At 54.3% G+C, this 22,513-nt stretch overlaps 2 protein-coding genes across 3 annotated transcripts; one reads left to right on the forward strand and one right to left on the reverse strand.

Annotated features, from left to right (window-relative positions):
- Positions 1-925: 925 nt before the first annotated feature.
- On the forward strand, positions 926-6,995 carry EMILIN3 (elastin microfibril interfacer 3). Its single transcript, XM_084776242.1, has 4 exons — positions 926-1,227; positions 2,381-2,503; positions 4,029-4,252; positions 4,501-6,995. Exons 1-4 carry the CDS (start codon positions 1,064-1,066, stop codon positions 6,279-6,281), a joined length of 2,292 nt encoding a protein of 763 aa, XP_084632368.1. The 5' UTR covers positions 926-1,063; the 3' UTR covers positions 6,282-6,995.
- A 138-nt stretch (positions 6,996-7,133) lies between these two features.
- Positions 7,134-21,980, reverse strand: LPIN3 (lipin 3; the record flags this gene model as incomplete). 2 transcript variants are annotated; one of them, XM_084776240.1, is made up of 19 exons in its annotated part: positions 7,134-8,729; positions 8,876-8,979; positions 9,073-9,187; positions 9,362-9,514; positions 9,939-10,025; positions 10,225-10,373; positions 11,304-11,442; positions 12,079-12,122; positions 12,242-12,334; positions 14,208-14,277; positions 14,375-14,468; positions 15,002-15,162; positions 15,280-15,379; positions 16,802-17,162; positions 17,314-17,434; positions 18,345-18,425; positions 18,543-18,790; positions 19,742-19,837; positions 21,789-21,980. In XM_084776240.1, 19 exons carry the CDS (start codon positions 21,978-21,980, stop codon positions 8,585-8,587), a joined length of 2,553 nt encoding a protein of 850 aa, XP_084632366.1. In that variant the 3' UTR covers positions 7,134-8,584. The 2 variants fall into 2 exon arrangements, with proteins under 2 accessions (XP_084632366.1, XP_084632365.1); XM_084776239.1 differs by having other exon boundaries at positions 18,345-18,428.
- Positions 21,981-22,513: the final 533 nt, after the last annotated feature.

The following is a 22,513-nucleotide window of genomic DNA, read 5'->3' on the forward strand; positions in this document are numbered from 1 at the left end:
CTTTATAGACCAACTCTTAGGTTACAAGAGTCGTGCTCATGAATGAAATTCCCAGGAAGCCTGGCTTCAGGTAGACCAGGCTGGCTTCGAATTCACAGTGATCCATCTGCCTCTGCCTCCCTGCATGCTGGGATTACTGGCCTGCACCATCGCCCCCAGCATTAAGGTAGTTTCTTATGAGGATGTACTAGCAATATTCTTTGAATAGAAACTAGTAATGAGTAATGAACCAGACAGCAGATCATGGCCCACCTGAATAAAAGCTTTAATTGGAAGGGGCGGCGCGTGGAGGGATGGAGTGGACTGTGACTTTTACCCTGGCGGGATTGAAGAGGTAATGGGTGCTTGGTGCAGCTCTTACCTGAGAAACAGACAATGCTGACTTATCACTGAACCCAGACAGGCAGCCTGACCACCCCACCAGAGTTTGGTGAGAAGGGAAATCTGCAGTTATCGGATCTCCTGGGACACCCATAGACAATGGATAGTCTGGATCTTATTGGAGGAAGGCAGCTGGTAAAGGGTTTCCTGGTGTGCCCCTAAACATGGTCATCTCTGGTCCTGGGCCTGGACTGAGGTACCCATACGCACATAATCTTTTAAAACTAATGTGTCCTGCTAGATAGTGGGTCTTAGCGATCCCAGCAGGGAAGCCATGCCTGCCTCTAGGCTTCCGTGCATCTTTCCTGGTACCCAGAGGCTGCGCGCGTTTGGGGAGCCTTCTGGAATTCAGCGTTCTGCATCCCGCCAGTTTCTTAACCTCATGTTTGCACGCGGCCCCTCGGGCGTCAGCTCGGAGCTGGGGCCGGGGGCTGGCGACGGGGAGGGGGCTGGCGGAGCTCGCAGCGCGGCCCCAAGTTTATGCTAATCCGCACAGAGCCCGCCTCCCGCCTCCCCTGCGCGGCCCCAGCCGCAAGTAGCCCCTGCCACTCGGCGGGACGCGGCGGCCGCGCAGCTCCAGGCAGCGGAACAAGCGCGCTCCGGGGGTCGCGAGTGCCGGCGGGAGCCGGGCGGGTGAGCGGAGGATCCACGGCGGGAGGCACCACGCCAGGCCGAGTGCGCGATGGGCCGCCGTCTACCCTTGTGGCTGTGCGCTGCCGCTGCGCTGCTCTCAGGGGTGCAGGCCAAGGGCACCCAGCTCCTCGCACGGCCAGCACAGCCCGGTGCCTCCCGCTACAGCCTCTACACGACCGGATGGCGTCCGCGGCTGCGCCCGGGGCCGCACAAGTAAGCGTGGGGCCTGGCCGCGGCGGGAACGCCAGGGGGGCCCCCGCGTGGCGCGCCGCCACTCCCACCTGCCGGGACCCTTGCAGGAGGCGTCGAGACACGGGCACCCTAGCCACGGATGGGGCGGTTCCCCCAGCGAGATCCTTTGCGCGAGCAGGCGCCCCATGATCCATGAGGCTGCGGGGTTGGCGAAGAACAAGTCAGCCGAGGGGGCCTGGCGCGGCGGCTGGGATCCTGGCAGTGCCCGTGGAAACCTTTCCAGCGAAGTAACATTTTCCAGCTGCGCTGTGAGCAAACTTCAGGCGTAGCGGACCAGGTGGAGGGAAAGGAGGCAGGGCTGTCTGCTCCTGGAACACGCGGGGCCACCCGATGTTTCTGTCTCTTCTCTGCTTTTGCGTGGTTGTAGACAGAGCCAAGCTCGTTGTAGGTAGTTTCTCCTCCCCTCCTATGGGCGGGCCCCAGTAACCCTGTGGTAGCCCCAAGGTGGCTAAGCCGCAGAGTTGGTGAGAACTGTGGGGTCCTGGGCTGTCTGCAGAACAGACTTCCACAGTGGTTGGTTTATACCCGAATTTGAATTCCAATGGAATGTAAGATCTTGTCGGCAAGAACCCAGCCCAAAGCCACGCTCTGTGATCCCGGGAGCATCACAGCGGGCTTCCTTAGACACAAGACCTGGTCTTGTGCGTAAGGAAACTCCAAAGCCTAGGTTAGAGAGCTTTTTCGCGGGAGGAATGAAGAAAGCCTGGATTTTTAAAAAAGCCACTAAGTTGTGTTCTCGGAAGCCTTGAAGGCCAAGACAGGAGTTTAGAATCCGCGAAGGAGCTGGAGGATGGATGGGAGATTTGGCTGAATGGTTGAGGGAGAAGCTGGGGGGGCCTTCTCAGGGGTGGGTGGGTAACCAAACACCCAATCTCCTGGGTCAATAGAGCATTTGGCTCGGTAGCCACCTATCAAGGACACAAATCAGTAGAACTAGGGCCCAGCCCAGAAGGTCTGGACCCTAGGCAAAGGCCAGGCACCCATGGAACAAGAGTAGATAAAAGCAATACGGAGACGGGGGTGGGGGTGGGGGGAGGTGGGGGTGGGGAGTCTCCTGTAATCAACAGATGGGGGCTCAGGCCAAATATTCCAGAGGTGCTGTTTTCCTCTCCAGGTCCCTCTGTGCCTATGTGGTACATAGGAATGTGACCTGCGTCCTACAGGAGGGAGCAGAGAGCTATGTAAAGGCTGAGTACCGGCAGTGTGGGTGGGGGCCCATCTGCCCCTCCACAGTCAGGTGAGTACATCCCAGGTACTGGCTTCAGCTGCGGACCCGAGCCATTTCTGCCAAGGGTACAGCTGTAGTACTCTGGGCTTGAAAGAGCCTGCCTGAGCCACAGAGTTGGCTAGAACAGACCAGGATCCCTGAACGAGGCCCTGAAAGACCCGGAAGTTGTGTGAACTTTTTTTATTAATTTATTCTTATTACATCTCAATGGTTATCCCATCCCTTGTATCCTCCCATTCCTCCCTCCCTCCAATTTTCCCCTTACTCCCCTCCCCTATGACTGTGACTGAGGGGGACTTCCTTCCCCTGTTATATGCTCATAGGGTATCAAGTCTCTTCTTGGTAACCTGCTATCCTTCCTCCCCATCCAGGGGACGTGGTCAAATATGAGGCACCAGAGTACGTGTGAAAATCTTACCCCACTCTCCACTCAACTGTGGAGAATGTCCTGTCCATTGGCTAGATCTGGGTAGGGGTTTGAAGTTTACGGCTTGTATTGTTCTTGGCTGGAGCCATAGTCTGAGCAGGACCCCAGTTGTGTGAACTTGAAGCCGATCCTCTGCCATAGAGACAAGGAAGGGTTCAGTTTGGAGCCTAGAAAACCTCAGGGATACAAGAGGGAGGCTGGTGGGCTAAGGAAATGTGACACAGGTAGAGTATAGGGAAGGAGAGGATAGTTTGACACTACAGGGCTCCCCGGCAGAGACTCACACAGGCTCTGGTGACTGGGGAAGGTGGGCAAAGGTAGAGCCAGAGACCGCAGTGTAGTAGACCAGACAGGCTGTCCAGGCGATGAGATACAAGTACAGCTACATTAGGAGAGTGTAAATGTGTCTGAAAACAGCCTTATGCTCCACCATGTCAGTGAGTGAACAGGTCTACGGCTGATCAGGTGAAGGACGCGTTCCTGGTTGAGCCCTACCCGCACCTTTGCCCCACCCCCCACCCCCCCCCCCCCCCCCGCGCCTTTGCCCCACCCCCACCCCCACCCCCGCCCTCATTCCTGTTCACAATCGGAAGTACCCTGAGTAAGCTAGAGATGGCTGGTAAGAGCAAAGAGAAGCTGTTGGGAGCTGAGAGTAGCCCAGGGCAGCGAAAGGGCACTGCCAGCCGAGCCCTGGTACGCTGTTTCTTCTACACATCAGGAGCTTGAAGCTCTGTCAGGATTCTGAGAGGCCCCACTAAAGCCAGAAGGGACTTTCTCTTGGCAGCAGGATCTGATGGGCACCTAGAGGTCTTGAGGAGGTTAGCACTGATTCCCGTTAGCATCCTTTTCAAGCAAGCAGTATCAAGCAGTATCAGGGCTCGGGGCCTCTGTAAGGCCTGCTCCACTGCATGGTTTTGTCACCCTAAGGGTCAGAAAAGGAAGGCCCCTGGGAGTGGAGACACCCAGGGCAATGCTGCAGCCAGCTGGCTTTGATCAGTGCCCGCCCGTGTGGATAGCCTTGAGGGTTGCCTGGAAAGCCAGCGCCAGGGAGCAGGCATCTTGGCCCCACAGGCACAAGACTCTGCTCCCTTGTCCTCTCTGATCCAGGTACCGCTCAGTGCTCAGACCCAGGTACAAGATTGGCTACAAGACTGTGACAGACCTGGCCTGGCGATGCTGCCCTGGTCTTACTGGGGAAAGCTGCCCCGAACACCTCACAAACCACGGAGCTACCTCACCGCACGGGGAGCCAGAGCCCCAGATTCCCTTGGGGCAGCTGGGCCCAGGTCCCAGGCCTTCCCCTCACAACAGAGAGACCCCAAGCCCCCATGGTGAGTCTGCTCATGGATGTCCTCTAGGGAGGGGCGGGGCTCGTAGGCTGTGTGGCAGGGTGGAGAGGGAGCTGATGCAGGTAAAGCTGGAGAGGGGGGCATCGCATGTGGGGGGGGGGGAGACTGCCAGGCCTCAACCTCCTCCACCTAGACCAGATCGTAAAGGTGAGGGAGCTGTGTTCAGGGGCAAGGATGACGTCTTGGAGGGCCAGACCCATAATGCTCCTGTGGTTTTCCTTCCTCCTTAGGAAGAAAAGGGCCAGGGCTGTTTGGTGAGCGGCTGGAACAGCTGGAGGGCGATGTTCGGCGTCTCTCACAAGCATATGGCACTCTGAGTGGTTTGGTGGCCAATGAGGACCCCAATAGGATCCCTAGTGACCCCAGGGCTCCTGTGGCACCTATAGGCTTTGGGGTCATCCCTGAGAGGCTTGTGGACCCGGAAGACAGAGGCAGAGGACCACCGATACCTCCTCTGGGTGAGATCCTAAGCAAGGTGACGGAGGTGAGCAACACATTACAGACCAAGGTGCAGCTGTTAGACGAGGTGCGTGGGCTGGCCCTCGGTCACGAGGCCCACCTGCAACGGCTGCGGGAAGCGCCCCCATCCCCGCTGACCTCCCTGGCACTGCTGGAGGAGTACGTGGACCAGAGGCTACAGCGACTCTGGGGGAGCCTGCTGGACGGCTTCGAGCGGAAGCTGCAAGGTGTCCAGAGTGAGTGTGACCTGCGGGTGCAGGAGGTGCGGCAGCAGTGTGAGGAGGGCCAGGCAGCCAGCCGGCGCTTGCACCAGAGCCTCGATGGCCGGGAGCTGGCCTTAAGGCGGGAGCTCTCACAGCTGGGCACTCAGCTGCAGGGCCTGACTCTGACTGGTGGGGGCACCTGCTGCAGCCAGCTGGCTTTGATCAGTGCCCGTGTAGACAGCCTCGAGAGGAGCCTGCAGGCCGTCACTGAGACCCAAGGTGGCCCCGGCACCCTGGCTGCAGATGAGCTTGCGCGCCTCTCTGCTGCTGTGCTCCAGGGAGGTGTAGATGGGCTGCTGGAGGGCCTGGAGACCATCAATGGGACAGAGAACGGAGCAAGGGGCTGCTGTCTGCGAATGGAGGTGGGGGGCTGGGGTGTCGGTGGCTTCGGGTCCATGCTGGAAGAGCGTGTGCAGAGCCTGGAGGAGCGCCTGGCAACTCTGACCGGAGAGCGAAGCCACGACAACGCCACACCAGACAGATCAGCACGGCCGCTTGTTCATTCGGAGCTAGCTGTGCTGGAACAAAGGCTGGTCTCCCTGGAAACCTCGTGTACCCCAAGTACCACCACAGCCATCCTGGACAACCTTGTGGCCGAGGTGAAGGCCTGGCAGAGCCGGAGTGAGGCCCTCCTACACCAGGTGGCCAGTCACACAGCTCTGCTCCAACAGCTCAATGGCACAGTAGCTGAAGTTCAGGGGCAGCTGGCAGAAGGGACGGGCAGCTCACTGCAAGGTGAGATCACTCTGTTGAAGGTCAACTTGAACTCTGTGAGCAAGTCACTCACAGGCCTCAGCGACTCTGTCACCCAGTACTCTGACGCCTTCTTGGCCGCTAACACCTCCCTGGATGAACGAGAACGCAAGGTGGAAGCTGAGGTGCACGCCATCCAGGAACAGGTCAGCAGTCAGGGCTCGAGGCTTCAGGCTGGCCACAGGCAGGTCCTGAACCTGCGAGGGGAACTGGATCAACTCAAGGCCGGTGTGGCCAGTGTGGCTGGAGGGTTGAGTCGCTGCCGGGACACGGCCCGGGAACTCCAGCATACGGTGGGCCACTTTGACCAGCGGGTGGCCCAAGTGGAGGGAGCATGCGAGAGGCTGGGCTTGTTGGCGGCCCGCCTGAACGGTTTGCCTACTGAGCAACTGAGGTCTAGGGAGGGGCTGTGGGGCCATTTAGACAAGCTGAACCACACGCTGGCCCAGCACACGCAGGACATTGCCCGCCTTCGGGATGACCTGTTGGACTGTAGAGCCCAGTTGGCTGAGGTAAGGCCAGGACGAGGTGATTAGGATGGCTGGACAGAACCTAGAGCCCAGATCCCACTAACCCTGGGAAGTATCATCCCAGAGACCAACCCTACCCGGAAGCATCTTCCAGCCCTCCCTGGCCAACCAGAGGCCACTGGATGATTGGCCTTGGTCCAGCTCAGCATGACTGTCTCGGCCATCAGAAGGTCACCCTCAGTGCTGCAGCCTGGACGATTCAGGGTAACTGCGGAGGCAAGCTACACGGGACGACACTGTCTCAAGAGTCAAGGCAAGGACGTCATGCCTCCAGACAGAGATGGCACGCTGCGATGTCTGCACTTCTGTTGCAGACACAATGGAGTTAGCAACTGTGCAGTGTCCAGGCCAAGTCTCAGACAAGCCTGTCTACTGTTCCCTTTACTACCCAGGGACCAGTCATAGCCCTTGGAGGCATCTTCCTTCATCCCCTGGATGAGGTTTCTGCAGGAAGATGACGCCCACTGGGGGTTATTTGGCAATTTCATAGGTGCTATTTCTGAACTTAAGACCGGAGGCCACCTGAGGCTTCCAACTCCCCATACATCCTCCTTCAGGACAGAACAAAAAAAGCCCAGCAGCCCAGCCGAGAGCTTTCTATATCCCATTTGATCTTGCCTCATGATGAGGGTGTAGGCAGCTGTGGAATCCCAAAGAAGGGATCCAGACAATGTTTGAAGACCCCACCCCCAACCTATCATGTCTCTTTGATTTCACAAATACACCCACACGTTCCTCTCTAGTTAGAGGGAAATTTCTCCTCAAGCCACCCAGGTGGCTTGCCAAGAGCAGCCAACAGTCTGTTGTGACAAATACCAGGCAAGGGGCTATAGCTAGACAGAAAAAAAAAAAAAGGACTCAAAGCCTTGCTTTTTAATACCCATACAAAACCCCAGCCTTGCTAGGAGGTTCACAGACCGGAGAGAGGTTGGAGTCAGAAGCCACGAAGGAATAGCTGGAAAACACAGGCGCTCAGACACTAGCGGTCTCTGCTGAGGCTCCTGGCCTGTTTCCCCCAACACAACCTGGGCCTGCCATGCTGTTTGTCTCTCCCCTCACAGCCCTCCCTTCTGGCTTGTGGACATTCGGTGTTTGTCCTCCACCTTGATGTGGTTGGAGAACAGGTTGAAGATTAAATCTTTTAACTGGTCTAAAGGTGACTTCTGCATTAGCAGCAACACGGGACCAATGTGTCACTCTGTGTCCCACTCTGCCTTGGATGATTGCTCCCTCAGCCAGCTGGGTACTAGACTGAGCAGCAGAAGCCAGGGCAGGCTGGCTGGTCAGCAAACACCATCTGCTGTAGCCAGGGTTGGGCTAAGCCCTGGGGTGCCGGAGGGGGGGGGGACAAGAGCAGCTGAGGCAGCGGTTTGACAGGGACAGGCAGGAACTACACTCAACGCTCCCCCCCCCCCATCCTTTCCTCTGAGATTTCAAGGTAGTTAGAGGAAGAAGTGATGATTAGGTCAGCAGCTACGAGCAGAGATAGGACCACAGAGATCCCTGGCTCTCAGAAAGGGTGGGATAGCAGCATTCTCAGATGCCCCTCAGGCACACCCCGAGAAAGGGGCCTGCTGCCGCTAACCTCCTCTGTGCATCTAGGTATCCAGTTGTCAGAAGACTACTTTCTCTGCTCTATTACAGATTGAATCAGGGTGACAAAGTGGCGGAGACAAGACACATCGAGGGCAGTGGCTCTCAACTTTCCTAATGCTTATGCTTGTAGGGACTCCCAGCCATAACATTTTTGCTACTACTTCCCAACTGTAATTTTGCTACCGTTGTGAATCATAATATAAATATCGGCCATGCAGGCTATCTGATATGAGACCCCTGTGACAGGGTTGTTCAACCCTCCAAGGAGTTGCAACCCACAGGTTGAGAACCACGCACCTAGGGGACAGCGAATTCTGCAGGGGTCTAGTGACACATTTAATTGTGGGAGGTCAGGACCGTACTGAGGCCTGGGACAGCTGCTCCACCCCTAATAGGGAAAGTAGGTCCCCAGAGGGTTCCCCAAGCTCAACATCTAGCCGGGCCTCACTAGATGCTGCTGCCATCTGTCAGTCAAAAATGGCTACTTTTCATTCCATTTCTTCAAGTAGATGGTGGCCCTACAAATAGCAGGTGCCCTACAAGGTACTGAGTAGTCACACTGATGACCACAGTATTTGTGCTTCAAAGAGGAGGAAGGAGGGTATCTCTGGCTGCCACCCAACTTGCAGCCCCTTTGTTGGGTTGGCCCCATAGCACCCATCTTCCAATCCTTAGTGTCCTGGGTCAGACCAAGGAGAACAGTCAGGGCAGTCTCAAGCCAGGGCATCAAAGTCCACGTGCGGCAGTGGCTTCCGCCAATAGCAGAGGTTGCTGTATTCAGGGTTGGCCAGGTCTGTGCTGGGGCCGCGCACCACGGGTGGGAAGAGAAGCTCCACCACCTCCCCGAGCCGCTGGTACCTGTGGGCAGAATGGCTGCACTGAGTTGTCACCAGGCAGTGGCCCTCACAGCTGGCAAGGCCTGGGATTCGTGCGGAGGAGGAGACGACGAACTCAGGGGCCCTGGGAGAGGCTGGGTGTTGGGGCGGGGGGACATGTGGCCTTACGTGGATTTGTGGTTCTTTATGAGCTCTTGAATAAGCTCTCCCCGGGGGTTGACTGTGAAGATGCGTGATTCAGGGAGGCCCACCTGCCGGTAGGCAAAAACATCCTGCAAGAGCAGGAGAGGGTAGAGGGTTAGGACAGCATCTGAGACTGTTGCGGGCATGGAGGGGGGCTGCAGATGGGAGGAGGGGATACTCACATTGGGTCTGTTCCCAAAGGCAGCATAGAAAGGCTGTCTTTGGGGCAGAAACAGCTGTTGGATGTCACTCAGGCAGGCAACCTTGAACACCTCTGGCTTTTTCTCGATCACCTCCCTGGAATGGCCATGACCGTGGTCAAGGAAGAGGACGGCAAAGGAAAGGCAAAGGTACCAGAGGGTCAGAGGACATGCCGTCTGACCAGCCTTGTCGGAAATCCGTGAGCTAGGCTGGGGGGTGCTCTTCCCTTTCCCTGCAAGGGGCTGTGGGCTTCTGTGTGAGGGTGGTTACCTGTGTAGGGCCGAGAAGAGGCTGCTGGGAGACAGCAGGATGGGGCCCTTAGGGAGGCCACAGCCACGCTCGCTCACCCACTGCAAGTAGCCCTTGGTGAGGTCAGCCATGCCGATGGCCCGTGCTGAGCAGTACAGGAACTTGTAGCCATTTCTGGGGGCGAGGGACAGAGCCATCAGACACCCTCCCTGTTCCCGTTCCCATTGGCCCTTTGTTGCAAGCCTAGCTCAGCTCTAGGGCTCTAGCCTTCAACCCCAGAGGGCTTTGCAGGAAAGGGACATAGGAAGGTTTTGAGGGGTGTCCTCAACAGCTGCCTAGCTGAAACATGGACACTGTTGTATGGGCCAGGATAGAAGTGGCATCCAGCTACCTTGAGGTCAACAGGGAGATGACTCACAAGAGAACTAGAGGCTGGGAGGGTCTCTGTGTTATGGACTCTTCCCAGTCTTCTCCTGCTGTGGGCTCTGGTGGTGCCTAGGACTGGCTCCCCAGGGTAAAAGTTAGGGTGGCTTAAGATACCCATCACCCCCTCCCCCTCCAGCGAGGAGCCCTGGCCCAGCCAGAGTTCAGTGCTCACAGATGGATTTTGTGGTAGAGACTAGTAATGCCTTGGTGTGTCCAGTCTTTCCCCAGCTGGGGCAGAATGTGGCCCAGAGCATCCGACCTATAGCAGGGAAAGAAGGTCATTTAGGCTACCCACATGGCTGCCGTGCTTCCATGGCTGTAGCCCAGTGCGGCTCTGCCCCCCCCCAACTTGGCCCACCCAGAAGGAGGCATGCGTACGCTGCTCCCATACACCCAGAACAAAGAGAGGTGGGTCCCCAGGCACTCCCCTAGACTCATCACAGCCAGCTGGGTCTCACTTGGTGATGGTGCCATCTATGTCAGAGATGACCACCTTGTCATCCCAATTCCACAGGTAGATGGTGGCTTTGCACCGGCAGGTGCCTTGGTATTGGGTAGTCACACTGAAGACCACATCGTTAGCTCCTTCATGCAGGTTCAGACACCGCTGGGGGCAGAGGAAAAAAAAAAGGGGGAAGGTATGACCTCCCCCTTACAACCTTCCATGCTGACTGTGGCTTTTGATTCCCGTGAGCTTCCTTCTCTTCCTGTTAGTTCAGAGACCTTTCCTGGGGAGCCTTACAACAGCCACACACAGATACGTCTACATGGGCAGAAGGGATCTGTGTCAGTTAGGGACCTGCATAGTGCCAGGCAGAGGAGCCCTGACTTCTCTCTCAATTCTTCATGACATGAATATCAGACAAGCCGTGTCTATGACACTCTGCCTGGGATTCAAGGTCAGCCTCAAGGCAAGGGAGATACTCTGTTCCAAAGGAGGGAGCCCTGTGGGATCATCATAGGAAGCCCTTTTGGGGGGGGACAATATTCCCCTAAAGTGAGACCTTGCCCTGAATGTGGTCCTCAAGAGAGTGATGGTAGCTGCTCTCCATCCTAGCTAGGAGACCTCTGTGTCCTGGCTGACCCAAAAGTGAACAAGTACTCTAGGATACCAAGCAAATGACTATTACCCTGTACCAAGCTGGTCAAACATGGATGCCTCCCTGACCGTGGGACTACCAGCTACAGAGCTCAGGGAATCTGTATAGTGACGGATGGACAGGGTTGTCGAAAGCCTTAAAGAGCTGTTGTCAACACTGATGACTCCAGGGAGATTTCCAAGGGACACTGCAGTGCACGGCAGGTAGGTGGTAGTTTAGGACATGAGAAGACTTTTCGCACCAGAGATTCTAACAGAAATGAGCTGGCCTATGAAGGCGGGTCCCCAGAGGGAACGAGCAGAGGCTATCAGGGCAGCTGCCTAGGGGATCAATTCTGGCCTCAGGTTAACTGCACCTCATCTTGGTCCTGTGAGCCTTGGGCAGAATTACCACAGCCTGACCCCTCCACACAGGGACACGGGGATGCACAGACTCACGATCTGATCGGAAGAGAGACGAAGGGACTTCTTGTAGGTTGGGACGTAGCCTGGAGTGGAGGGTGGCAGTGGGGGGACTTCAAGGATCACAGGGCTGTCTGGAGCATCATCATCACTGCTTAGGGTTTCTGTCTTCTCTCTGTGGGCGTTACTGGTGTTAAGCCACCTCCCCCCCCCCAAATCCCCTCTTTTGTTTACCCACAGCACAGGAACATGGCCAACCTAGGGCGTGTTCTGTCACTCTAGAGGCTGCCTTCCCTTCAGGTGCTACCTATGTGGGATGTCTGCCCAGGGAGGTGAAAGCCAAGCTTGGAATGGAGGCCCAAACCACACAGCGTCAGTATGCTCCTCTGGCATGTCCACCCTGGAGATATTTTCCTGCACACAGGTATCCTCCTGGAGTTTATCCCCAGACCTACTTGCTTTGGCTTCAGCTGGCCCACCTTGGGTCACTCCCTCCTACAAACTTAGACGGCAAGGTCACTTCCAAGGTTTAAAAAAAATAAAAAATAAAAAAATAAAGAGGAAGCCAAGTATGCAAGACCCTGTGGGCTGGGGATGAGAGACCCTTGACCCTCCCCTTAATATAGCATTTGGTATGTCTCTAGGTCAATTTTCCCATCTGAGAGGTGAGGACTTTTTTTTTTTTCCGGGAAAATGAAATGCATGGGAACTGACCACCACCATGGCTGGGGAAAGAGGTTCTGGCACCCTCCCCCGCCAGGGTGACCTTCACTGGGCTCCAGCCCTGAGCCCTGCTCACAGTCCAACTCACCCCTGCTGCTCCCTTGCTGTGGCTTTCTCCCTCTGGGCACCGTGCTGTGGGAGGAACTTCCATAAGCAAATTCAGCTTCCTGCCCTGTGATGTTGCCCCTCCTGCTTCCACCTCCTGCTTCTCCCCCAACTCCACCCCCCATCACCAGTCACCCACCACCTACCTCCTCAGCTGGGAAGTCCCTGCGCCTCCAGGAAAACCACCATCGCCCACCCTTCCGGGGCATCTTCTCCTTCTCAAGCTTGTCCACAGTGCTCTGTGGGCAGATGATGGCCACAAGTTCTTTCTACACCCCATCAATCTACTTGATTTTGACACTGGGAACCCCATGAGCCCAGAATCTCCGCCCACCCTAGAGCGCTGTTCTGTCAACCTCTGGAGGCTGAAAAAAAAAAGTGTTTACTTCTTCCTGAGAGGCCAAGGATGACTTGTGGAACCCTGCGAAGGAGGCCAAAGGTCATTCCTGACTCACCAGAACTCCTGGCTGTAGCCTAGCTTCCAGATCTCACGAGCCGGTGCCCTACTGGAGTGACTGGGGGCAGTACGCATTGGGAGAGCCTTAAGAACTGGTGCTCCATGCATGATGCCTCCCAGGGCCCCAGTGACAACAGACTGTTGTCAGAGTTCTCTTCAATCCCAAAGACAGACACAGACAACTTCGGTGAAGTCAGTGACCCTATTCCTGTCTTTGTATTCTGACCAGTATCTGGTTGGGGTGCCGTTGCCTTGGAAAAAAGAGCTGATTAGATGTGAGCTAGACAACCCAGCAAAGTCCAGGGCAAGGCCTGCCTAGGTGACATAGCAGCATCCCACAGGCTCAGTTTACAGAACTCAAGTCGGAAGGACATAAGTGTGGGCTTAGCCAGCCTGGGTGCCAGCAGGCTTGAGGGGGGGTGTCTCTCAAAGACCTCAAGTGGTGGGTCTGATGGATAAAAGGAGGGGAGTCAAACAAGGGGGGGTGACTTTCTTCCTTCCCATAATCCCTAGATCCTAGCGCTGTCACCTGAAGATAGAGCAAGATGTCACTAAAGGGATGCTGTCAGTACTTAGACGCCCTTTCAGGAAGACTAACTGAGCTAAAAATCAAGGATAAGGCACGAGTGGGGCTTCATAGAGTGCAGAAAGGACAGGTACAGTCACAGGCCCCTCTCTGTTCACCATCGGCTTTCTTGCCAAGACTGTGCCTTCAGTGACCTCACAGAGAAGGCAGGTGGCCGCAGAAGGCCAGGTGGAGGTTCTGAGAAGGAACATAAACAGTGGCTTCCTTCGCTCCTCTGAGTGTCCACACATGCTGTTCGCTGCCTGACCTGTTCAGGACTGTCACTCATTTATCTGACTAGTGGGCACTGTCGGCTACTCATCCCGCCACTCAGCTGGATTTGATGCTCATCTGGATGAGCCTTCCTGGAGGGTGGGTTTGCTTAGCCCATGACTCCTCAGGCTGGATGTGGCACACAACAGGTACTCAACAGATAAGGGCTGACCAAGGGAGCAAGCGCCCCTCAGTTCAGCACAGAGGAGGGCCAGGGTGGGGCCCTGTTTCCCAGGCCTCCTCTTTCAGGTTCCGCAAACACTCCCATTGAACATTTGTCTCGGTTTGGCCATCTGTTGGATGTTTATCCTACTCTGGTTTCACCTGAGTTCCTCTGATGAAAAGCTCAAACCCAATTAAGACCCAGCCACAGCTGAGGATCCTGGAAATGACAGGCTTTGTCCACACAGGATGGGCGAGACTTGGTGACCTCTGTTTCCTGCCTCAGGAGTGGGGCCAGCAGCCAGGAGCCATGCATTCCACTCCAAACCTATCCTCCTTTCTTTCTTTCTCTCTCTCTTTCTTTCTCTTTCTTTTTTGTTGTTTTTTTTAATTTGGTTGTTTTTTTTTTTTTTTTTTTTTTTTTTTTTTTTTTTTTTTTTGAGATAAGGTTTCTCTATGTAGCCTTGGCTGTCCTGGACTCGCTCTGTAGACCAGGCTGGCCTGGAACTCACAGCGATCCACCTGCCTCTGCCTCCCGAGTGCTGCTGGGATTAAAGGCGTGAGCCACCACCGCCTGGCTCTCCAATCCGATGTTTGTTCACCATCTGTGACTATGACTTCAAAGCAATGGCCCCAGTGGTGGCCTAAGCATTACCTCAGGCAAGTTCTTCTGGAAGGCTTGCAGAGAAAGGATCATGGGGGCAGCCACAGCCCAGTTATAATGCCTAGAGAGACAGAATGAGGTATCAGAACCACAGCAGCCATGAGGGTATAAAGAATGTAGTAACTCGGGCCATCGGTCATCCCCAACCTGCTACTCACTTCTCATTGATTTTCACCACAAGGTTGGGGTCATCCAGGAGCCCGGGATTTTTAGTGAGGTCCTCATAGGAGACCATGTGCTGGTTGAACTTCTCTGGGCACAGAGGCAGAAAGTGAGGACCGAGGGTGCCATGTCCCACACGTCTGCTTCCCTCCTACCCTCCTACGTACCTCCTGTTGGCTAGGTCTTGACTAGGCAACATTTACCTCATCCTGTAGTTTTTCACACCTATCTCCTCTCCAGGAATTACAGGCTAGGTCAAGGCTTACTATCAAGCGTTTGTGTCACAAAGATGTTGGTGAAGAAGGGACATCATAGGGTAGATATAGCAGAAAGCCCAGCCTAGCATTACATCTGTGCTACCCACCCCCCTGCCACCCTCCTCTGACTTCTCCTGGCTTCAGGAATTCTTCCCTGCCCTGCTGTGATCTCTGGAGGTCTTCCTGGCTATTCCTCGGCCCCAAGGCGTCATTTTTGTACACTGGGAGCCATATCTGTTCTCTTACCTCCTTTCATCCCTACGAGTCTTCATCCTTTCCTCTGATCCCTGGACATCTTTCTCATCTTCCCTTGGTCCCTAGCTCTGCACTAGTCCTTGGAGTGGCTGGCACCATGGCTGAACATACCCAGCGAGATGTCTCGGGTGTCAGCCAGTCCACCGCAGAGGGACAATGCTATCTTGTCCACTGAGTCCAGAGTGGATTCTGCTATGTGCCCAGGGTCGGGGTTCTCTAGAAGCTTCTGGTTGCTGGGTTCACTCCACCTCCTGGCCCCCATCCCGCAGTCACTGAAGACAAAGAGGCCAGCCATGAGAGGAATACAAAAGAGGACAGAGGTGGCTCCCCTCTCCTCCCAGGCCCTTGATAGGAAGCCTTTGACTCCCTGTCTCCCCGAGCCCAGGCACCTCTGGGGGAAATAAAGGGCTGCGTTCTCGGAGTCCAGGGAGGGTAGATCATCCAGGTAAATGTCACTGGGGCCCAGGTGCTGGTTTCTCTTCAGGGGACCTGAGAGTGAAGGAGGGGACACTCACCCACCAAACACGGGTTCAGTGGCACGAGCAACCTGTGGCCCTTTGCCTCTGAATGTCCTAAGGTGGAGCTGCCCAATAGAACTCTTCCATGACAGGAATGTTCCATATCTGTATTGTTCAATACGGTAGACGCTAGCCACACGTGGCTACTAAGCACACTTCATTAGACTGGTCTGGCAGGGAATTGGGATTTCAAAGTGCGTTTCATTTTAGTTATTCCCTTTCATTTTACTTACCTACTTATTGGTATCTTTTAAAATACACTTTTATTTTTATTTATTTTTTGTGTTGAGTGTGGGTACATGTGTACCGTGGGGGACATGAGGTGGTCAGAGGACCACAGTGCAGGTGAGGGGACAGCTTGCAGGAGTCAGTTCTTTGCACCACATAGATCCTGGGGATCAAACTCAGGGTGTCTGGCTTGGCAGGACGTGCCTTTACCCACGGAGCAGTCTCACTAACCCTATGTAGTGTTTCTTTGAGACAGGGCCTCATGTCCCCCAGGCTGGCTTCGAACTCACTAGGTAGCCAAGGACAGCCTTGAATTCCTGATCCTCCTACCTCTATCTTCCATATTCTGGGATTATAATCTTGTACCACTATACGCAGTTTATGTGGAACTGGGACCGGGACTCAGATGCTGGCTTCCTTCATGTGAGTCAAGTATCCCACAAACTGCACTCCACCCCCCAGCCCTTTTTTTTTTTTTTTTTTTTTTTGGTTTTTCGAGACAGGGTTTCTCTATGTAGCCTTGGCCATCCTGGACTCACTTTGTAGACCAGGCTGGCCTTGAACTCACAGCGATCCGCCTGCCTCTGCCTCCCGAGTGCTGGGATTAAAGGCGTGCGCCACCACGCCCGGCTACCCCCCAGCCCTTAATTACTTAATTCTATTTAGCCTCCTACTGGCTACCATTAGGAGCTGAGGGTGGGTGGGCCAGTCTTCCTTGGGCTGCCTGACTTCCTGCCCCAGCACCCATCATCCCCTGTCACTCAAGACAGCTGCTCAGGTCCTAGGCCTGAAACCTCTCTCCCACCCTAGAGGCCTAATTCCTGCAGCTTCCTCTGCTTGGAATTTTCTTCTCATTCCTCCCATGGCTGGATCTGCGTTGTCTTTTTCTCAGTTACAACTCTCACTATTCAAAGACCTTCCATGACTGTGTGACTTCATAGTCCCCAGTCCTGAGCTAAAGACTCCGCTCTGTGTAGGTTAAGCCATACCCTATTTGTTTAGACACATGTCACTTGGCTCCTCCATTGGACAGGGCCCTGCGAACACTGGTCAAGCACAAGGCCTGGCATATATCAGCTGCTCAAACTGTACCTAAAGCCATACAGCCTACCCAGGACATCACTTGAGGCCAGGGATGCAGTGAAAGAGACCGGCCATCACTCACCTTTCCCCCTGGAGGCTTCTGGACGCCCAGAGGAAACATGGCTCTCCATAGAGGCCCAGCTCCATGATTTAGTGGCAGGAGGGTGGCCTGCACCCTTGGGGTTCTGAGTCTTGGTTTCCTTACTCTCTGTAGCAGCAGCAGTAAGGAGGGAATCGGCCAGAGTTCCCTCGCTCTGTGCCTCCGCATCAGGATGAAACGTGTCATCCCTGGCCCCTGGTTGCGGCACGGGGAGTTTCAAAGTGTCCACACCAGCCACAGAGGAGGAGGAGGAGGAAGGGCTAGGTTCCCCAGGGAGAGCACAGATCGCCTCTGCTACACTTTCAAGGACCATCGAGGACTCAGGCCACTCAGCTTTCGCCACCTTCAATCAGATCGATACAGGAAGACACAGTCAGGAGCATGTGGGTACCTCACAAAACTCACATCCTAACAATCCTAATCCTGGGGCTAGGGATTAGAGGGGCCAGGGAGTCCCTGGAAGGCAGGGGCTAGGGCAGCACTGAGGAACTCACCTTGGGCAGTCTCCCCCAGGCCCACTGCATGTGAGACTCAGCTCTCAGGGGAGTGGGCTCCAAGGACCTCAACTCCAGCTCTGAGTCACTCTTAGGGGACATTAGGTCACCTGATGAGAGGCTGCAAGGGACAAGCATTCAGAGACAACCACTAGTAAACCTGTCACCATCCCCCAACCTAGCCCGACATAGAAACAGGTATTTATGCCTGTATTGAATCAAAAATATACCGGAATATATATGTATGTATACACATGTAAATGTTCATATAAAAAGAACTCCTATAAATCAACAATAAGAAAGCAATCTGATTTTAGTTAGTTTTTCTTTTTTTCAACTAGATGTGGTAACACATGCCTGTAATCTTAACATCATCTTCCGCTACATAAAAAGTTCAAGGCCACCCTTGGCTATGTGAGACCCTGTCCCAAAAAATCAAAACAAATAGGATGGCAAGATCTATTCTGTAAGATCTATTTATGTGTATGCGTGCACATGAGTGCAGTGCCTGTGGAGGCCAGAAGAGGGCATCAGATCTCCCAGAGCTAGAATGACAGTCAATTGTGAGCTGCTTCATACATGATCTAGGAATTGAACTTGAATCCCCTGTAAGAAGAGCAAGTGCTTTTAAATGCAGAACCATCTCTCCATCCCCAAAGACATGTCTTCTTAATGGGTTTAGGATTTCTTTCCAGCATGAAGGAAAGTTCTAGAACCAGAGAGTAGTTACGGTCACATAACATTGTGAATGGACTTCATGCCACTGGATTATACACTCTGAACTGGGTAAAATGGCAAGGTTCATGGTAAGACTATTTTGCCACAGTTTAAAAATTGAGTGTGACCCTTAGCACTGCTAAATAACAAGACAGAATAAAATAAAAATTGCCCCCAAACTTGAATTTTTACAAAAGAGAATTATAGGTGAGCAACAAACCCACTGAGTGGGTTCTGAGGCATTAATTAGGTCATCACAAAGCTGTACGCTGAGTACAGCCTCACACTAACCTGCCGCCCACTTGAACACTCACCTGGCCTGAGGGGTGCACTCGCCATCAGAGTATGGGTAGATGTCTTTAGGCTGCGGTGAGGTGTTCTCTTCCACCTGTGCGCTGCTTGGGGACCACAGAGAAATGCTCACTAGCAGGCAAGGGCCCAGAGACCCTTGTCCTCTGCATCAGTGGAGGAAAGGCTAGTGCTCCCCACGCCTCCACCTGGATCCTATTCACCTTGGGGAGTTTGGTGTTGGCTTTTCCAGCAGGGGCAGCTCACTGTCCACACCTGCCTCCAAGTCCTCAGAACTGGAGTCCCCAGCATCCTCCCTGCGCCTGGGTTTTCTCCTGCGCCGCCTCTTTCTCCTCCCAGCGATGACAAGGCCCTCAGGCTCACTGGCTGTGCCCAGCTGGGAGTCTGAAGGAAAACCTGACAGGCCTCCCCATGGAATGGGGGAGGTGCACAGGCGAGGAGGCACATCTTCCTGTGAAGAGAACCAGGGCTGAAAGTGCTAGAGCCATCAGGTTATCCAGAGCCCATCAGTGAGGAGCTCATTTGGGGACAGGTGTGGGAGCTGAGCAGAAGTAGCAGCAGCCCATATTGGCTACAAAGCCCCCTCTGAGGTGACACAACAGTCTAGGCAGGTCTATCAGAACAGGCAGAAGCAGGGACCTCAGCCTCGAACTGCCTCCTGTTAACACCCATTTCTCCTCTAAGACTTAGCCAGGTGCCACTTCCTCCAGAAGCTTGCCCAGACTACATTTCCTCCTCCTGTGCCCGTACTCCAGATTTGCCTAGAACTCTTTTTAAAGGTAAAGGAGTCACTTGTTTGAGTCTGATGCATAATGTCTAGCATACAGTAGGGCCTCACTTAAGGCTTATCAAAGTCAAGCTGTTTAAACTCTCTTGTTGGCTTGGGCTAGGTCCTGCCTTCACTCTGCAAACACTCCACTTCTCTCTCTCTCTCTCTCTCTCTCTCTCTCTCTCTCTCTCTCTCTCTCTCTCTCTCTCTCTCTTACACACACACACACACACACACACACACACACCCCTTCTGAGTTCTGGCTCTATGGGGCTGATACAGACTACAACAGCCAATCTTTATTCTTTACAGTCCCCCTCACCCTCATCTTTTCTGAGCTTCCTGCCCATGCTTTCTTCCCACCCCCTCAGCTTGGGGGGGGTCAGCTCAGAAGGCCCCTGCTTCAAGAACCTCCCCCAGGAAGCAGAATCATCCAGAGTAGTCCCCACCCCTTTTCTGGACTGTGACAGCATATTATGAGGCCTGAGGCAAGCCTCAAGTGACCCTCTTCATCAGACCTCTGCTGAAGAGATGCTCTTGAGGCCAGGGACAACATCAGACCCCAGGCTCCTTCCTGGTCCAGCACCCGTGATGGGGTGAGGTCAGGCATCAGGCAAGATGACGATTCCATACCTCATCACTATCCAGCTCCTGGACAAAGAAGGCCTCGCCACTGTCCCCGAGCTTCATGTGCAGGTCCACAGGCTCTCCATTGATTTCAATGTCCACCTGCAATGGGGATGCTGGGTCAGCACAGCATGGCCACGGCATGGGTCCTCATGTCCCGATCTAGCAACTGGAGACACATCGCTGCCTGCCTCCAGCTCTGAGCCGGCTGGAGCTCTCTCTTCAGTGGCCCTGGCTGTTGGCTTAGCACGGGGCTACCGGGGAGACCACTGCTGTGACCTGACAGACTTGACCCTTTTACTTCTTCAGACTCCCAGTCGGTGACTGAGTGAACAGTGGTAAGGAGAACCACTGTTGTCGACTGTGCTTTATGTAGAGTCTCCTGTTTAACTTTACAACAATCCCTTGCCGGGCGTGGTGGCGCACGCCTTTAATCCCAGCACTCGGGAGGCAGAGTTGGGCGGATCGCTGTGAGTTCGAGGCCAGCCTGGTCTACAAAGTGAGTCCAGAACAGCCAAGGCTACAAAGAGACCCTGACTCGAAAAACCAAAAAAAAAAAAAAAAAAAAAACAACAATCCCTTGTAGCAGTGGCTCCTGTCATTATTTCCTCTTTATAGATGAGGAAACTGAGGCGCGTGAGTGTGCGTGCGTGCATGCGTACGTGCGTGTGTGCGTGCGTGTGTGTGATCTGTAAAGACCTGCCCTCCCAGAAAGTCTCTGAAAAGCAAAAGGTCTTCAAACCACACCCCAATCTCTTGTGTGTTTTGTCTCATGTGTGTTTGTGTGTGGTGTCCTGCGTGTCTATGTGGGTGTTTGCACCCGTGAGAGGCCAGAGGTCAATGGCAGATGTCTTCTCAGTCACTCTCCACCTTGTTTTTTGAGGTAGGGTCTCCCACTAGATGTGGACCTCAGCAGCTGGTGGGGCCAGAAGGCTGGTGAGCTCCAGAGATCTACCTGCCTCTACCTCTTCGGTGTTTTGTATATTTGTATTGTAAATTATAGTCACCTACTGCACTTTGTTGTTTACGTGGGAATCACAGCTCAGGGCATTGCAAGCTCTTTACTCGCGGGGCCATCTGCTCACCTTCACAGTGCAGCCTCTTACCGCCGAGTACCCTGCCTTTCACAGATTATACTTTCCTTTCGGGGTTGTGAAAAATTCAGTCACCTCAACTTGAATGGTGTTTGGGCACTCTACCCTGATGCTCACACATGGGTCGGGGTGCTAAAAGAAGTCTCTTTCTTGTTCACCTGAACCTGAGGAAGCTGAAATGGCCCTAGTAAGGGACTAACCTTTGTCGCTACAGACCTGGCCTCGAGGCCGCATTACCAGTTCCTGTTTACTGTCTCAAAATATCCCACTGCTTGCCATATAAAAACCTGTCCATCCCTAAAGGTGATGTGACGGGGTTTGAAGACGTGAGGTGACTCAGCGAGGCCACAGGGAAAGCCTTAGTAAGTTGAGCCATACCTGGGAGTCACAGCATCTGGTTCTAGTCCACATACTACCTGGACAAATGAGAGCCTTCCGGATCAAAGTCCCAAACTAACGCCAACACATCCCTGAGGACAAGTGAGGTGGCTCAGCAGGAAACAGCACTTGCTACCAAACTTGAGTTCAAGCCCTGGCACCCGCAGAGTGGCAGGAAGGAGCTGACTCCCATACTGTCTTCTGACCTCCACAATTGTGTGTGTGTGTGTGTGTGTGTGTGTGTGTGTGTGTGTGTGTGTGTGTATGTGTCTGTGAACGTGCACGCATGTGCCCACAACCATATATATATGTATGTATATATGTGTGTATATATATGTATATATACACACATATACACACACACAATCATATGTATACTCACACAAAATAAATAAAATACATATTTTCAGAAAAATAATGAAAATACAAAAGGAGAGAAACAGGACAGGCACTGCCCCCAACTCCCCCCCCACACCTTAGGGAAGCCAGTGGAGCCCCCACACTCTGGGACAGCAGTGATTATTCTGGCCTTCCAAAGCCCACCCTGATGAAGCCAGACCACAGGCCAAAGCCAGACTCACCACCTTCTCCCGGGACCGCAGGACCCCGAGCTTGCCGAACCGCACGTGGAAGGGCGAGCACCGGAAGGAGCCATCCAACTGCTTGACCACCAGCACATCGATGCCGCCGCTCAGCGTGGCTGGGTTCAGGCCCCTGTACAGCTCTTTCACTGTTCCGAACACTGTCTCTGCCAGCTGCCCCACATAGTTCATGGCTACAGCTGGCCAAGAGCTGGGATGCCCAAACGGAAGTTGTGGCTACTCCTTGGAGAGAGAACGTGTCTGTATGGCGGCGGCGGCGGCGGCGGCGGCGGCGGCGGCAGTGGCGGCGCGGGCAGCGGCGCCAGCCAGAGGATCTCCGGGAGTTCTGGGCCTACTTGTTGTGGATGGCCCACCGACCTACTGTGAGACCATTGGGCAGCCGGCTGCCTTCTCCTACTGCCAATCTCCACATCTGTAAAAACAAGGACTCGGGGTGAGACAATAGCTGGGTGCCCAGGCCTCTAAATGCTATGACTCATGGTAATGCTCATAAGTGCTCCATGGGCATGGCTCATCTTCAGCAACCTTGCAAGGCTGGCAGAGCCGGTGCTAATGCTCCTGTTTACAGCTGACCCAGCTGGAGCTTAGAGAGCTGGGGTGACTTGCCCAGGGTCTCACACCTAGAAGGAGAGAACCTGGGGTTCAGCCTGAGGTCTGTGGGATTCACGTCTAGAACCCTTGGCAGAAACAAACAGGAAGAAGAT

This window comes from Acomys minous (assembly GCF_964271855.1).
Source record: "Acomys minous genome assembly, chromosome: 3".
Lineage (NCBI taxonomy): Eukaryota > Metazoa > Chordata > Mammalia > Rodentia > Muridae > Acomys > Acomys minous.